Raw genomic sequence first — 14,047 nt, 5'->3', positions numbered from 1 at the left:
CAGTCAATCAGTCAGTGACGAGGAAAATGTCAGAGCACAGATATTGGATCAGAAACAGACTACAGTATTCAAGGCAAATGGCCGCAATGTTTACTTGAGTCATCTGTACAATATTTTGAAGCAGTATGCAATACAAAAAAGAAAAAAGTAGAATAGAGAAAAAAGATTCACTGACTACAGTTTTGATGACAGAATTTGCAGAACTTGGACTGAGTGCTACTGAGGTTACTGACGGGAACATTAATTAGAGATTTTGCACAGCATCAACAAAAGGCAAAGACAGTGTTACTGGGTAGGTCTCTTATTGACAGATAAACAAAAGGATTTGTGTATTTTTTTTAAAAATCCTTAAAAGAGAGTAAGTGTAAAGGAATAACTATAAAATATTGATTAAATAGATCTGACAAATGGGTTTCCCAGCATCATGCAGTAATAGCTACTTTCTGTGGAGAGATGTTCATTTGAGTACCTAAATACTGGAGGAACATATAAGCCGTTGTCCTGGCTTCAGCTGTGATAGAGTTAATTTTCTTCTTAGAAACTCTATCCTAGCCAAAACCAGGACAGGCGTTTTGGTAAATGTAATAAGCTTGGAAAGAATGAGAAGGAAGTGTAATCCAAGTTGTGCAAGTTTCTACATGATGAAAACTCTGTATGGTTGTATACATCCTCAGGCTTAAAAATAAGATTCTACATACAGAGGACAATGAAAATTTTGTTTGGAAGTACATAAATTCTGTAGACTGGAGGCTACATTGCCTTCAAATGTGTCGTGGCTTAACCCCAGCCGGCAACCAAGCACCACACACCTGCTCGCTCACTCCCCACCGTGGGATGGGGGAGAGAATCGGAAGAGTAAAAGTGAGAAAACTCGTGGGTTGACATAAAGACAGTTTAACAGGCAAAGCAAAAGCCACGCACACAAGCAAAGCAAAACAAGGAATTCATTCACTGCTTCCCATCGGTAGGCAGGTGTTCAGCCATCTCCAGGAAAGCAGGGCTCCATCATGCATGACAGTTACTTGGGAAGACAAAACGCCATCACTCCGAATATCCCCCCTTTCCTTCTTCTTCCCCCAGCTGTATATGCTGAGCATGACATCATATGGTCTGGAATATCCCTTTGGTCACCTGGGGTCAGCTGTCCTGGCTGTGTCCCCTCCCAGCTTCTTGTGCACCCCCAGCCTACTTACTGGTGGGGTGGTGTGAGGAGCAGAGAAGGCCCTGACTCTGTGTAAGCACTGCTCAGCAGTAACAAAAACATCCCTGTATTATCAACACTGTTTTCAGCACAAATCCAAAACATAGCCCCATACTAGCTCCTGTGAAGAAAATTAACTCTATCCCAGCCAAAACCAGCACAGACTGTGCGCAAAAATTAATGGTGATCTTTCAATATGGAGATCAGACCAATCATAAACGGAGTTTTCATTTGCCTCTCAACAATAAAAGAAACAGGAGTCATATCTTCCTTGCCGTGGAGATACTGGAAATTGAGCTCATACTGTTTATTTTCAGTCTAATGTAGTCTTTCCTGCCTCCTGCTTTGTGAGTTATTTATATTCACAGGATAATATATTGCATACAAGATAAAGCCATATGTGCATATCAGTTGTTAATGCTTTTCATGAACAGCATCTAAGTAACATTATAAAAGGTATCGTTATACCCACTTATAGAGGGGAAGATGGAGGCACAAACAGGTACGTTAACTTCCCCATGGGGCCTCAGCCCATTGGTTGCATATCTAAGAACACAAACCAGGCATCCCAAAGTTGATTTTGGGGTTTTATCAATTCTTTATCACAACGCTGAAAATGATGACCAAAATATAGAAATCATAACCTCAAATTATCACAGAAAAGAGCCATGTTCTCAACACTGGGGAGGGGTTTAAGATGATTCTTACTTTTTATGGCCAACTTTGGAAAGTTAGGCTTATGTTGTTGGCTATGTCTCTAAGCTTTCCTCCTTAGGCACAGTAGATATAAATAATATTACTTTTTCAGATGAAAGTGCATATGCTAGTGCCAACCTTACTCCAGTTACTAGGGCAACAAGGAGAACACACACACAAAATGCACAAGCCAGATAAAATCAACTCCTGTTTATGCATGAGCTGTGACTATCAGCATTGGCAAAGATTTTAGAAAACAGACAACTGGCGCTAGGCTATTAAAGAGGCAGCATTAATTTTACTCTTTCTTCTGCTGCACGCACCACATTTCACTTATGTCCTTTTGACTTCACTCCCAAGCAGAAAATTGCTCTACCTTAAGTATGGAAGTTATTATCATTCCTTCCTTCAGATTCAGGCATCCAAATAAATGAAATTTCAACAGTGCTTAGCATCAAGCAGCTTCTAGGCTCTAAGGCTAGTGGAACTGCTCAGGATTAAAAGTGGTAAGAACAGGCTTAACTGTCTGGAATAATGTAGGCAAAATATCATGTCACTTTTATGTGAAGTAATTTGACAGTGAAGCAATAATATTGAGCCTTACATTGTACCTAATCAAGGCTAAGTTATAGCACCATATCAAACCTTTATTAAACTCATCTTTGGAAAACAATTCTCACAGAAGTTGATTCATTCTATCAATAACACTTTAGTCACAGCAGTTGCAGCTCTGCTGTAAACAACTTGCTAATTGTATTTCTCAGTCTTTATGGTGGGAGACGTGCTAACGGATTTAAGCATGTCATTACAACAGAAAAGTTCCTCACAAGAAACCAAAGCTCACAAAATAAGCTACGCTCTCTAGATAAATTGTAGTTGCCCCACGCACACACCCACAGCCACTTTGCTTCTTTCTGAGAGCTTGCATGGGAGATGAGCAACATCCATTATCAATACAAGCATGCAGTAGAGAAATGTTCCTTCCTCTGCAAGATCAAGTGCTTGCATAATGGAAACAGTGCTGTAATTTGATGGCTTAGCATACAAGAAATCATACATTCATTATGTTTTCTACAAGCGTCTGTAAATCAGTGGTCTATAACCACTGATTCCTTGTATATGCTGGTCTGGGTATAACTTACAACACATGACAAGATGTATAATATTTAAACTAGGCATCAATGTAGAAAGTTACAGCTACAGCTTCCAAACAGAGCTGGGCTTAACAAATTGCTGAAATTCACAATATTTCATATTTTATTTATATACATTTCACTAAAAAAGTAATGTGCTGTCTATGGGATCATAGTGAGCATTTCATTGTATAATTAAAGTAATCCTTAAATGTTCTTCATAAAACGTATCAAATCCTTGAAGTGCTTGCAGTAAATTCTATATGTATAATTATCTGATTTATTTTGAAACTGTTATCGGATAAATTACATGTCTATATGATTTATCTGCCATGAAACTAATAAAGTTAGTAATAAAATACTGTGTTAATCAGAACCAAGAGTTCATCCTTATATAGCTGTATTTCCAGAGAACCATATTAATTTTAAACTGGAACACCATTGTACCAAGAATGCTATGAAACATTGCTGCCATCTACACAAATTAGTAGTGAAGAAATTTGGTGACTGTTTCCTTTTCATTTTGCAATACTATTTTAGGCAGCAGCTTTAGGAACCTTACTGCTGGGATAATTATGTGGTTTATGGCACCTTCTTATTTTTTTTTTCCTTTCTGTGTATATTTTCTCAAAGGAATACCTTTTTCCTCTGTTATGGCTCTCTAGCAAAAGTGGATTTTGTTGAAATTAATAAAATAAGGCATTTTTGAACACTATGCAAAACATCCAGGAGAATGTTTTAAGTAGTATTCAGAACAATTCTGCTTAAGCGTAAGAAAACAACTCCTAGGAGGACTCATTTCCACTCATCTGTATTTCCACTACCTCACCACATAACTTCCTGAATATATCACAGATCCACTATATTCTGTAAGTTCACATTTGCCTCAGGCATAAATTAATTCTCTCCACAAAACATCCTAATTCTCCTTTGAACAGCCTAACATTCATTAAAAAAAGCCAAAATAAAGAAATAGTTCATATAGTGCTGGACTACAGGCAGTTTTTCTAGGTCAGCAGAAATCTGTCTTGGTTGATACAAATATTTCCTTCGTATAGTGAACATATTTAAAGCTTAGGTTTTTTCTTATAAATGCTAATTACTTTAGCCTTCTGAGCTATCAAAGAGAAACGGCTAGAGGGAAATTGCTAAGAGAAGAACTCCTAGGGCAAAGTTAAAAGAAAGCATTTTCATACATTTTAAGGGTGAAAGAAGCACATGCGATGCCTTTTTTTATATGGACCCTTGCAAGGGCTCCTTATGCTTCAAAGTACAGCTCTGTTTACTAAACTTCTCTTTAAATTCCTATGCAAGTTCTTTCATCTGCTTTTCACAATATGTAGTTCATTTCACTTTCCATGGCAATCGTATTTTTGAGAACTTTACAGGTATTCTGCTGTTTGCATTCATATACATGAAGCGTAATTCAGAGTGATGCCATGTTACGACCCGGACCGGACAGACCAGAGGGCCGTAGAGGTTCTGGGATTCCCCCGGGCTAAATTAAGGTGAAACGACACCAAACGATCACTTTGAACGCTTTATTCGAACAATCCAAACTGCGGAAGGCATAACAGTGGGCAGCGTGGGTTGCAGCAAAACGTTCACAAGAAGAGAGAAAAGAGAGGAATAAGGAAAAAAAAGAAAAGAAAGAGGGGGGGAAAGAAAACAGATAAGTCACCACCCTTGGATCCCGCGATGTCGGCGACGAGCGTGGCAATCCTCCGGTGATGGGCGCGCGCCCGGCTCTTTGCAGTTGTGTCTTTTATAGTCTAAATCTCCGTCCACAGTCACGCCTCTTGAAGACTTATATGGGTTCATTCTAGACAGTTCTCAACATACATGGTAGTGTTCCAGAGGGTTCTTCACCTACTGAGCATGTGCGGCCCATTGGGGTGGTGGTCTTAGGGACTTTCCAAGGAGCTACAAGCCCCCTCCTCAGATAAGCTTTGTGTGGCCTCTGGCCATATGTGGTGGGTTACCAGGCTGGTTCTGCCAGAACACAGGACTGCACACCCTCCGGCACACCCCCTGTGTCCATGCCAGCCAACTTCCTGCTAATGGCCCTCTTCCTCATGCAGACCTCTACAATGTTTGAGACATTGACAGACATTAACTCTTTCAGTCCCTCACACCACCCCGTGGCTCAAACATTGTCCATACAATCCTCGTCCAGGGTGGCGACTTCACAGACAGCAGAAGGAGGAAACACAAGGTAAGAGTAACAAGAATAGGCAAAACAGGAACCCACAGCCCTAACATTATAACAATATTCAAAAGTTACTTTCCCTAAGGTCTTCCTCGACCGTTGTGATCCGTACATGACGAATGGATGTAATGGAGGATAGCAAGCGAGAGATCATACATTTGCCTATTGCAAGGCCCATCATCAAAAATAAAAATCCACACAGTATCATGAGACCAATGTTTACAAGCCATTTTCCCCAACCTGTAAGTCCCAGTGAGCCTGCAAGAGAGGTGAGCCAAGTTTTCGGATCCCAGCCGTTAAACCGATCCTTGGGCTGCATCGCTTGAAAAAGTTCTCCGGTTTTCTCTGTTACCTCTCTCATCTTCTCTCGCGCTTCTTCTATGGTGGTAGTTGCATTGTGTATGGTGAGACAGCATTCTCCATCGGTGAGATTTAACATTCCACATACACCTTGCTCCTTTAACAATAACATATCTAAAGCTAATCTGTTTTGCAAAGCCATTTTAGACACTTGTTGAACCTGTAAATTTGTTTCCCCGAAAGCATAACGGGTCCAATTGCTTAGGACGTGTACTTGCCAGGTCAGATTTTCTAAAACGAATTGGTGCCTTTTAAGGGTCACATATGGGGTAAATATATTCTCCAACATCAGAGATGTTGTCATGCCCCAGGTGTAATAATCAGGCACCTGAACTCCATGCACTGCCCACTCAGGTCGCGTCTTGGGTCCATCACTTTCCCGGCGCCTTCTGTTATGATGGGGCACTGAGAAATTGAACACTTTAGAAGGGCACATTGTTGGAACGCCGATGGTACAGCGTAAACCTGCCATTTCGTGTACATGCAGGTGTGAGTACATTTTCCCATTCGAACATGCCCAAAAGGTGCCCTGAGGGGATGGATATCTCATAGTGGAGCACGTTAATGGGTCATAGGATTTAGTTACTCCGATTCCTCCTTTCCACACAAGGTTCCACTTGGTTTCGTGGGTAAGTGTGACTCCACATTTTAATGCAGTTTTTCGACTGGTAATGGGCCCTTTACACCTGGGGTCTCTACGTTTAAATCCTGGTACCGGAAAACCCCAGCAAGTACACATATCCCGAATGAAAGTTCGCAATTCTGAGACATACCATGTTTCTATAGGGTCCCATGTTAACGATTCACAACCAATGGTCCGTGAACAGGTCATTAAGGGGGTGTTCTTATAGGGTAGGGGATCTATTTCCTGCGCATCAATTATATTGTCTGGATCAAGTAAAGCATGCTTAAGGGACCAAGCGTATTCATAGCGAGAACGATTCTGGTGGGCATAGCTACCCCATCTGCGAGGAATTTGAATACACCAACCTGGGGATAGCGGAACATTATATTCATGTTGTAGGGGTTCACCGTGAGGGGGAGGGTCCCACCAACGTACCAGATTACAAGGGATCTCCTCCTCCCGGGGACACCACTTCGAATTCAGTACAGACATGCAAGGGAGTTGCACTTCCTGGGGACATGCTGTCCAACCCTCTCGGGCTGCAAGGGTAGCACTCATAGTTCCTATGCAGAGCTGTTGCTTCCAGCATGTAGCCTTCCACATATCCCTCCAGGTCGTGTTAACTGGAAACTTATAGGCTACCGGAGAGGGTATGTAGTCAGCTTCCCACCCCAGAGAAGGTGCGTAGTCAATTCCCCACAAACATTGTTCCTTCCAGAGAGTATTCTGAATACACTTTTGGTTTAACATTTCTAATTTTGAATTTAACACTCGTGAGAGATTTAACCAAATAACGGCAAATTTGAGACCCTCTGACGCGGACGTAGGGAGGTCCACGCAAAACCCTTGGTCTGTCCGATTCCAGATTCGGACGAAACCAGTAATCAATTCCCATGCCAGGTTGGGTTGGTTATTCAGATTCCCCGTTGATTGAGACAAGATTATACATTCACAAAGTAAGAATATAAACTTTCCCCACACCATCTATTCCCTAATAAAGAACAGCAACGGGCCTAACAGGATCAGGCAAACAATGCAAAGAATGACCCGCTGAACAACTGAAACCCTAAGTCCCACGATGGGCTTCTGTCAACCTGTAATACATATATTAGAAAGACGGGATTATCCATCGGGTGTGAATGCGATGGTCTTTCCCGTGGGCGTCAGTAGCCACCCATGTGTAAAGATTCAGTGGGGTTTTTAGAGTGAGGGGTACTTCCCCTATAGTTGGCAGATCAGCCAAAACTGGCTGTCCCGGATAATGGAGGGGTTTTTCTGGGTCTTCATCTTCCCTTTTTCCCGGCAGTGAAGAGGGGGGTTTCGGACAGAAAGCAGTGAGTTTGGGACATCCGTTCTTTCCCCACCTGTTATTAACCTTTGCCACAGCGTCCGGGAGCCGTGCAGGCCACCCAGCACTGTGCACCTTGAGAGCATGTTTTAATAACCCATTCGTTCTTTCTACTATCCCGTTAGCCTGGGGATAGTAAGGGGTATGAAATGTCCATTGAACTCCTTCATCCTTTGCCCATTCTTGAACCACCCCGGCAGTGAAGTGGCTGCCATTGTCAGATTGGATAGATTTAGGTTTGGGTAGGTAACTGAACCATCGCTTTAACACTTTTACCGTATTTTCCCCGGTAGCTCGTGCCACTGCTTCGGCTTGAACAAGGCCGGAGACGACTTCTACCCCAACCAAAATATACTGTTTTCCCTCTGATTTTTTGAAAGGACCTATGTAATCTACTTGCCAAGTTTCCCAGAGACCCTTTCCGTCCCGTAAGTGGAGAGGGGGTCCTTGCAAGGGATGCCGCTCTAATCGGGTGCGGCACTGACTGCAAGCAGAAGTGATCGTGTTACACAGTTCCCGAGTTACTGGCCAGCCTCTGCTACCAGCCTCCCTGAAAAGATCTTTAACTCCTGAATGACCGCGTCTCACGTGTAACCACTCCAGCAGGCGCTCCCACTCTTTTTCTTCGGCTTCCACTGCCACTGGAGCTAAACGTGTCAGCGAATCTACCTGATTGTTCCAAATATGGGCTGGGTGATCCCCCCTCTGGTGTGCGGCTACCCATCCCACCAAGAAAGTCCCCTGCTTAGCAACCTCTAATATTTCCTCCCACCTTTCCCTCTGCCACACGGGTATGCGATTAACTTCCCATTGATTCTGTTCCCAGAAGGGGAGCCACTCGGTACATCCTTTGAATACAGCATATGAATCTGTGTAAATAAAAGTCGATTCTTTGTTCTCAGCTTCTCTTTTAATCACACTCCACACTGCCACCAACTCCCCCACCTGAGCACTTCCCTCCCTTCCGTTATAATCCGCTCCCCCGAATCAACATGTAAGGCTACTGCCCGATATTTCCACACCTTTCCCTCCCTTTTTGAGGACGCATCAGTAAACCACACATTTTTCAAATGAGGTTCAAATGGAGGAGCTGGTTTTATAAGGGAAGGAGGGGTATCCTGGTTGGATTGGCTATCAGGTGGCTCCTGTATTTGGAGTACCTTAAGTGCCCCTTCTTCTACCCTTCGTGCATGACAATAGTGATCTAATTGCGCATACCATTTCCTGACTGTTTCTCGCTGTGCAACCCCCGCCGGGGGTGGGGTCCCAGCCAGCACTGGCTTCAGGACCTTAAAGGGCCCTCTCAAAATAATCGGTTGTTGCTTTGTGATTTTTTCAGCCTCCTGTAGGGCTAGATTAACTACAAAAAGACCCTTCTCCCAAATTGAATATCGTTTTTCAGCATCTTTGAAGCTTCTCGAGTAGAACCCGACAGGGCGAGTTGGTCCTTCAGGTCCACACTGCCACATGTGTATTGATAGGCCGTGGATGGCAAAGCCCCACTCAATATGGAGTGGATCAGTCGGGTGTATTGGCCCTAAAGCCTGGTATACCCCAGCCTCAAAGATCAATAGTTTTAAGGCTTCCTCATGGACAGGGGTCCACTCCCAAGAGGTCCTTTTCCTCGTCAGGTCATATAAAGGTCGAGCTATAATAGAAAAGTCCGGAATATGTTTTCTCCAGAATACCAGTAGGCCTAAAGCGTGTTGAAGCTCCCTTTTGTTACCAGGTGCTTTCACTTGCTGGAGGGTAGTTAAGGTCTCTGAGGGAATGCACACTGTTCCTCCCCTCCACCAGATGCCTAGAAATTTCACTTCAGGGGACGGGAGTTGTATTTTCCCTGTTGGAATCTGGAGTCCTAAATTTTCCAAATGGGTAATTATGTCTTCCTGAGTCCGTCCTACCACGGAAACATCAGGGCCACCGATTAGCACATCATCAATATACTGATATATTTTGACTCCTTCCCTGGGGGTAATTTGGGCAAGTTCCTGTGCTAAAGCATAATGGGCAATAGTCGGTGAATGACAATAGCCCTGGGGAAGGCGAGTGAATGTGTATTGTACACCTTCCCATGTGAAAGCAAAACGCTCTCTGTCTGAGTCCTGCAGGGGAACCATAAAGAACATATCTTTTACATCAATGGTTGCCAAAATCGGGTGTGCTTGTTCCTGGATGGTTGCGATTAGTTCTGCTATGTTTGGCACCGCGGCGGTTAAGGGGCCTGTATTGGCGTTTAGGTGCCGATAATCGACTGTTAGCCGCCATCTGCCGTCTGGCTTGCGGACAGGCCAAACGGGAGAATTATAGGGGGAATGTACAGGGATAATTATTCCCTTTTCTTTCAGGTCTGAAATCACAGGAGCAATCCCTTCTCTAGCTCCTAGAGGGAGAGGATAGGGTTTAACATTCACAACCTTAGACGGGGGTAATTCCGGCGCGGATTGTAACAGTCGCACCGTGACTGTCGGTAAACCAAACACCCACTCTTTTCCCTTCGAGTCCACCCAAGCACGCCCTCGGAGCAAATCAAGTCCCAAGATGTTCGTCGGCAACCTCCCCAATATCATCAAAACCTCTATCGGGGATTCGTCCCCAGGCAACCAGCATTTTACTCGAGCAGTCGATTGAGGTCTGGAATTTCCAAACACATCAGTAACCCAAATTCGCTTTTTATCCGCCACTATCCCGTAGCGGTTAGCCACGTCCTCCCGGAGAGCCGACATCTGGGCTCCGGTATCTACTAAAAAGGTGACTGGAGTTTTAAAGGGACCCAGGGGAAAGGTAATTAACAAGTCCCCTTTGTCGTTTTCTGTGAGCCTCCTTAAATAGATCCACCGGCCATCCCCCGGCTCACCGACTGGGGACGGCGGAGGGGGTTTCCCGACTCCGGGACGCTCAGATCGATCAATGCAGTCTCCCGGGGGGGGGCGGATGGGATTATTGTTTCAGGTTCCCGGGATGGGAGAACAAAATCCTTGGGGTTTGAGGGAGGTGGGGATTCCTTTATTTTGTCCCAGCTTTTCACCAAACTTTCCAGATTGGGGGTGGGTAACCCATCCATCACCTCCCTGGGAATCCCCTTTGAGATGCCTTCTGTCCATAAGACATATCTTTTACTATCAGGGGGCCGCGTCGGCTTCGGGGGTGCAGCTTTTATTCGCCCATTGCCTTCCACCCTCCTAAGGTCCGCCTTGGATTTTGTCTCTCCCTGGCCGGTAAATCCCATCCGTCTCCCGTAATTAATCAATTCTTGTGCCACCTCTCCCCATGTCGTCTCCGGGGGGGCTCCCCTTCTCTGGGGTCGAGGCGCCCTCAACCGATCTTGTAGTTGCACCGCATATAATTTCAAAGCATCAGGTAATCCTCTTATAAGGGGATGCAACCTGTCGGGGTCTGCCACATATTGCATGGGAGAGGGCTGTTGCGGAACCAATAACCGGTCATGCATCAACTGGAGGCACGCAGTTTTCTGTACACTTTCTAAAATGTGCCCCGCCGTAGGCGTTTTAATCGAGAAGGGGTCTCCCCTTTCCATGGGATCCAATCCACCCGCCCAGTATGCCACTCTTTGGGTCAGGGACCAGGGTTCTCTATTGTCATTTGTGGTTAGAAAAACTCCCGGACCCCAATATCCTCTCGCCTCGTCCTCACTCAGCAAGATACGGTCACCCCCGGTAAGAGACACTCTCCACACATACTCAGTTTCAGTTTCTCGGGGGCCCCGGGAATATTTCTCCTGAATTTTACCCAAATCAGTGGGAGAATAGGGAATGATACGAGTGGTAACTTGTTGGGGTCCTCCTTGACCACCATCCACAGTCTCAGTTTTAATTAAAGGTCGCATTACAGCTCCCTCCCCGAGGGAAAATATTTCTTTTATACGGTCTAGATCTTTAAGAGGGTATAACGGTTTTGGATTTTTCCCCTCGTCAGAATCGGCATCCGAATTTTCTACAACAATTGGGGAGCGGATTTCATCTAATTGTTCCCGCAATATTCGCTCCCGCTCCAAAGCTTCCGTCAAAGCGGTGTGCAGCCGTTGGTTAGTCACCCGCTCGGCGGTAAGCTGATCAGAGAGATGTCTTGTCTCATTTCCTAATTGCTCCTGCAGAGCCCCCACCAGATCTTGAAGGGATTTTATTGTCTCCCCTTCCACGTGTTGGGCCATGTGTTTATTCCGTTGTGCTGCCACCAGAGCTGCTCCTAAAACCGCACAAACTACTGCCTTCCCCTTTCCTTGTTTCAGTTTTCGTTCTTTAGCCAAGGTGGAAATTCTGTCGGCTACCGCTTGTGGATCGTGCCAATTATTGTGGGCCCAAGTCATACCAGAGAGAGAAGGTCGGGCGCTATAGCCCTCTAACCTCTCCAGGAGAGGGGTACAATCTACAATCGGTCCTCCCAGGGAGGCCATTATGAGTGTACAATTATAGGGACCAGATCCCGTACTAGTCCTCAGAGGACTGTCTCCCCTGGTGTATGACTCCTCTCAGAGAGGGGCTTTGGTAAAAGCCTAGTCCCAGTGATCGCTTTAGCACCAATGAGGGAATCCTGCCGACTACGCCAAATTTGTTACGACCCGGACCGGACAGACCAGAGGGCCGTAGAGGTTCTGGGATTCCCCCGGGCTAAATTAAGGTGAAACGACACCAAACGATCACTTTGAACGCTTTATTCGAACAATCCAAACTGCGGAAGGCATAACAGTGGGCAGCGTGGGTTGCAGCAAAACGTTCACAAGAAGAGAGAAAAGAGAGGAATAAGGAAAAAAAGAAAAGAAAGAGGGGGGGAAAGAAAACAGATAAGTCACCACCCTTGGATCCCGCGATGTCGGCGACGAGCGTGGCAATCCTCCGGTGATGGGCGCGCGCCCGGCTCTTTGCAGTTGTGTCTTTTATAGTCTAAATCTCCGTCCACAGTCACGCCTCTTGAAGACTTATATGGGTTCATTCTAGACAGTTCTCAACATACATGGTAGTGTTCCAGAGGGTTCTTCACCTACTGAGCATGTGCGGCCCATTGGGGTGGTGGTCTTAGGGACTTTCCAAGGAGCTACAAGCCCCCTCCTCAGATAAGCTTTGTGTGGCCTCTGGCCATATGTGGTGGGTTACCAGGCTGGTTCTGCCAGAACACAGGACTGCACACCCTCCGGCACACCCCCTGTGTCCATGCCAGCCAACTTCCTGCTAATGGCCCTCTTCCTCATGCAGACCTCTACAATGTTTGAGACATTGACAGACATTAACTCTTTCAGTCCCTCACATGCCACCATAGGACTTAAGCGTAGACATGTGCGCACCTACTCAAATGGACAGTAGACAATCATTTGAACCACAGCTAGACAAGAAAAAAGCAAGAAAGCTGGGCACATCACACAACAGAGCGTGGCACAGAGACGCCCAACACAGCACATACCCAAAGTGGGTATGTATAACTGCACATCCCAGAAGCAGTACAGAGCTGTTGGCACTGTGTTCAGCCTGAGTTAATAAGCCCTGCCACTCAGAAGCAAATCAAAGCTAGTCTAGTTTACACCAACTAGACTATGTGGTATTTATGCCTGATCATTAGTCTCACTCCCCCGAGATAGCCTTAATGGGACATACTTCAGTCAGCCACCATTGTACAAGATTGTTTTCACTAGACCAGCATTTCTGAGAGTCTTCCTGTAAAATGGGAATCTGCGCTAACCACAGGAGAACAGTTTTACTAAAAGGTCTGAAAGCCTTGAGACCTGCTACCAGCTCTGCTACTGGCTTCCTAGGTGACATTACACAAATCACTTAGTCACTGTTTCCTTCATTTGGAAAATAGGAAAATAATATTAGTTTTCTGGGGACAGCATACAATAAATCAAAATGTTAAACATAATCACTGAGTATAAGGTACTACAGACATGAACAGTTAGTAGATACTTCTCTGAAGCAAGACATTGATAAGAAAAGGGAATTATGAAGTTAATCACACAGTTTTTACTCAAGCAAATGATCCTTTAAGCTTCATATTCAACAAAGCCTGAAGTTGATAAAAACTTTCCCAAATTTCAGGATAATTTACTAAGCAGTGGTAAAATATGCAGAATACAGCTCAGCATGAGATACAATCTGTAAATAACTATGGTTGTGAAAAGACGTTTGCTTTAATTTGCTCATTTGAATGTCTATCCTTTTCACTCAGTAATCTTTTGCTCAGTTTTACTGTAATCTTGGGAAATACAATAGTTGAGAGATAAACAAGGGAAACAGGATTAGACATCTATCAAATGCAAAAAAAAAAAAAAAAAGCCAACTTCCAAATAAAGGAATAATAAATTAGACAAAGCAGAAAGGTTTTATTGTATACTCAACCTTTGAGGCAATACAAATGCTATGCATTTGTTTGACAAATATGTATTGTATTTAAAGTCATAAAAACAATTACAATGACATTTCCCTCCATCTGTATTGCACAGCTTACCGTGCAATCCATGACTAAA

At 44.5% G+C, this 14,047-nt stretch overlaps 2 protein-coding genes across 2 annotated transcripts; both read right to left on the bottom strand.

The window, feature by feature from the left end:
• Positions 1-4,557: 4,557 nt before the first annotated feature.
• LOC127015427 (uncharacterized) lies at positions 4,558-12,823 on the bottom strand. The gene is made up of 2 exons (XM_050895314.1): positions 12,383-12,823; positions 4,558-7,318 (listed from the first exon to the last, which is right to left on the bottom strand). Exon 2 carries the CDS (start codon positions 7,206-7,208, stop codon positions 5,304-5,306), a length of 1,905 nt encoding a protein of 634 aa, XP_050751271.1. The 5' UTR covers positions 7,209-7,318; positions 12,383-12,823; the 3' UTR covers positions 4,558-5,303.
• LOC127015429 (uncharacterized) lies at positions 10,382-12,389 on the bottom strand. Its single transcript, XM_050895315.1, has one exon. The coding sequence runs from the start codon at positions 11,984-11,986 to the stop codon at positions 10,397-10,399; it is 1,590 nt and encodes a 529-aa protein (XP_050751272.1). The 5' UTR covers positions 11,987-12,389; the 3' UTR covers positions 10,382-10,396.
• Positions 12,824-14,047: the final 1,224 nt, after the last annotated feature.

The sequence above is a fragment of the Gymnogyps californianus genome, chromosome 4 (genome assembly GCF_018139145.2).
Source record: "Gymnogyps californianus isolate 813 chromosome 4, ASM1813914v2, whole genome shotgun sequence".
Classification (NCBI taxonomy): Eukaryota; Metazoa; Chordata; class Aves; order Accipitriformes; family Cathartidae; genus Gymnogyps; species Gymnogyps californianus.
The sequence above is the reverse complement of the archived record's forward strand: the minus strand, read 5'-3'. Positions and strand labels throughout refer to the sequence as shown.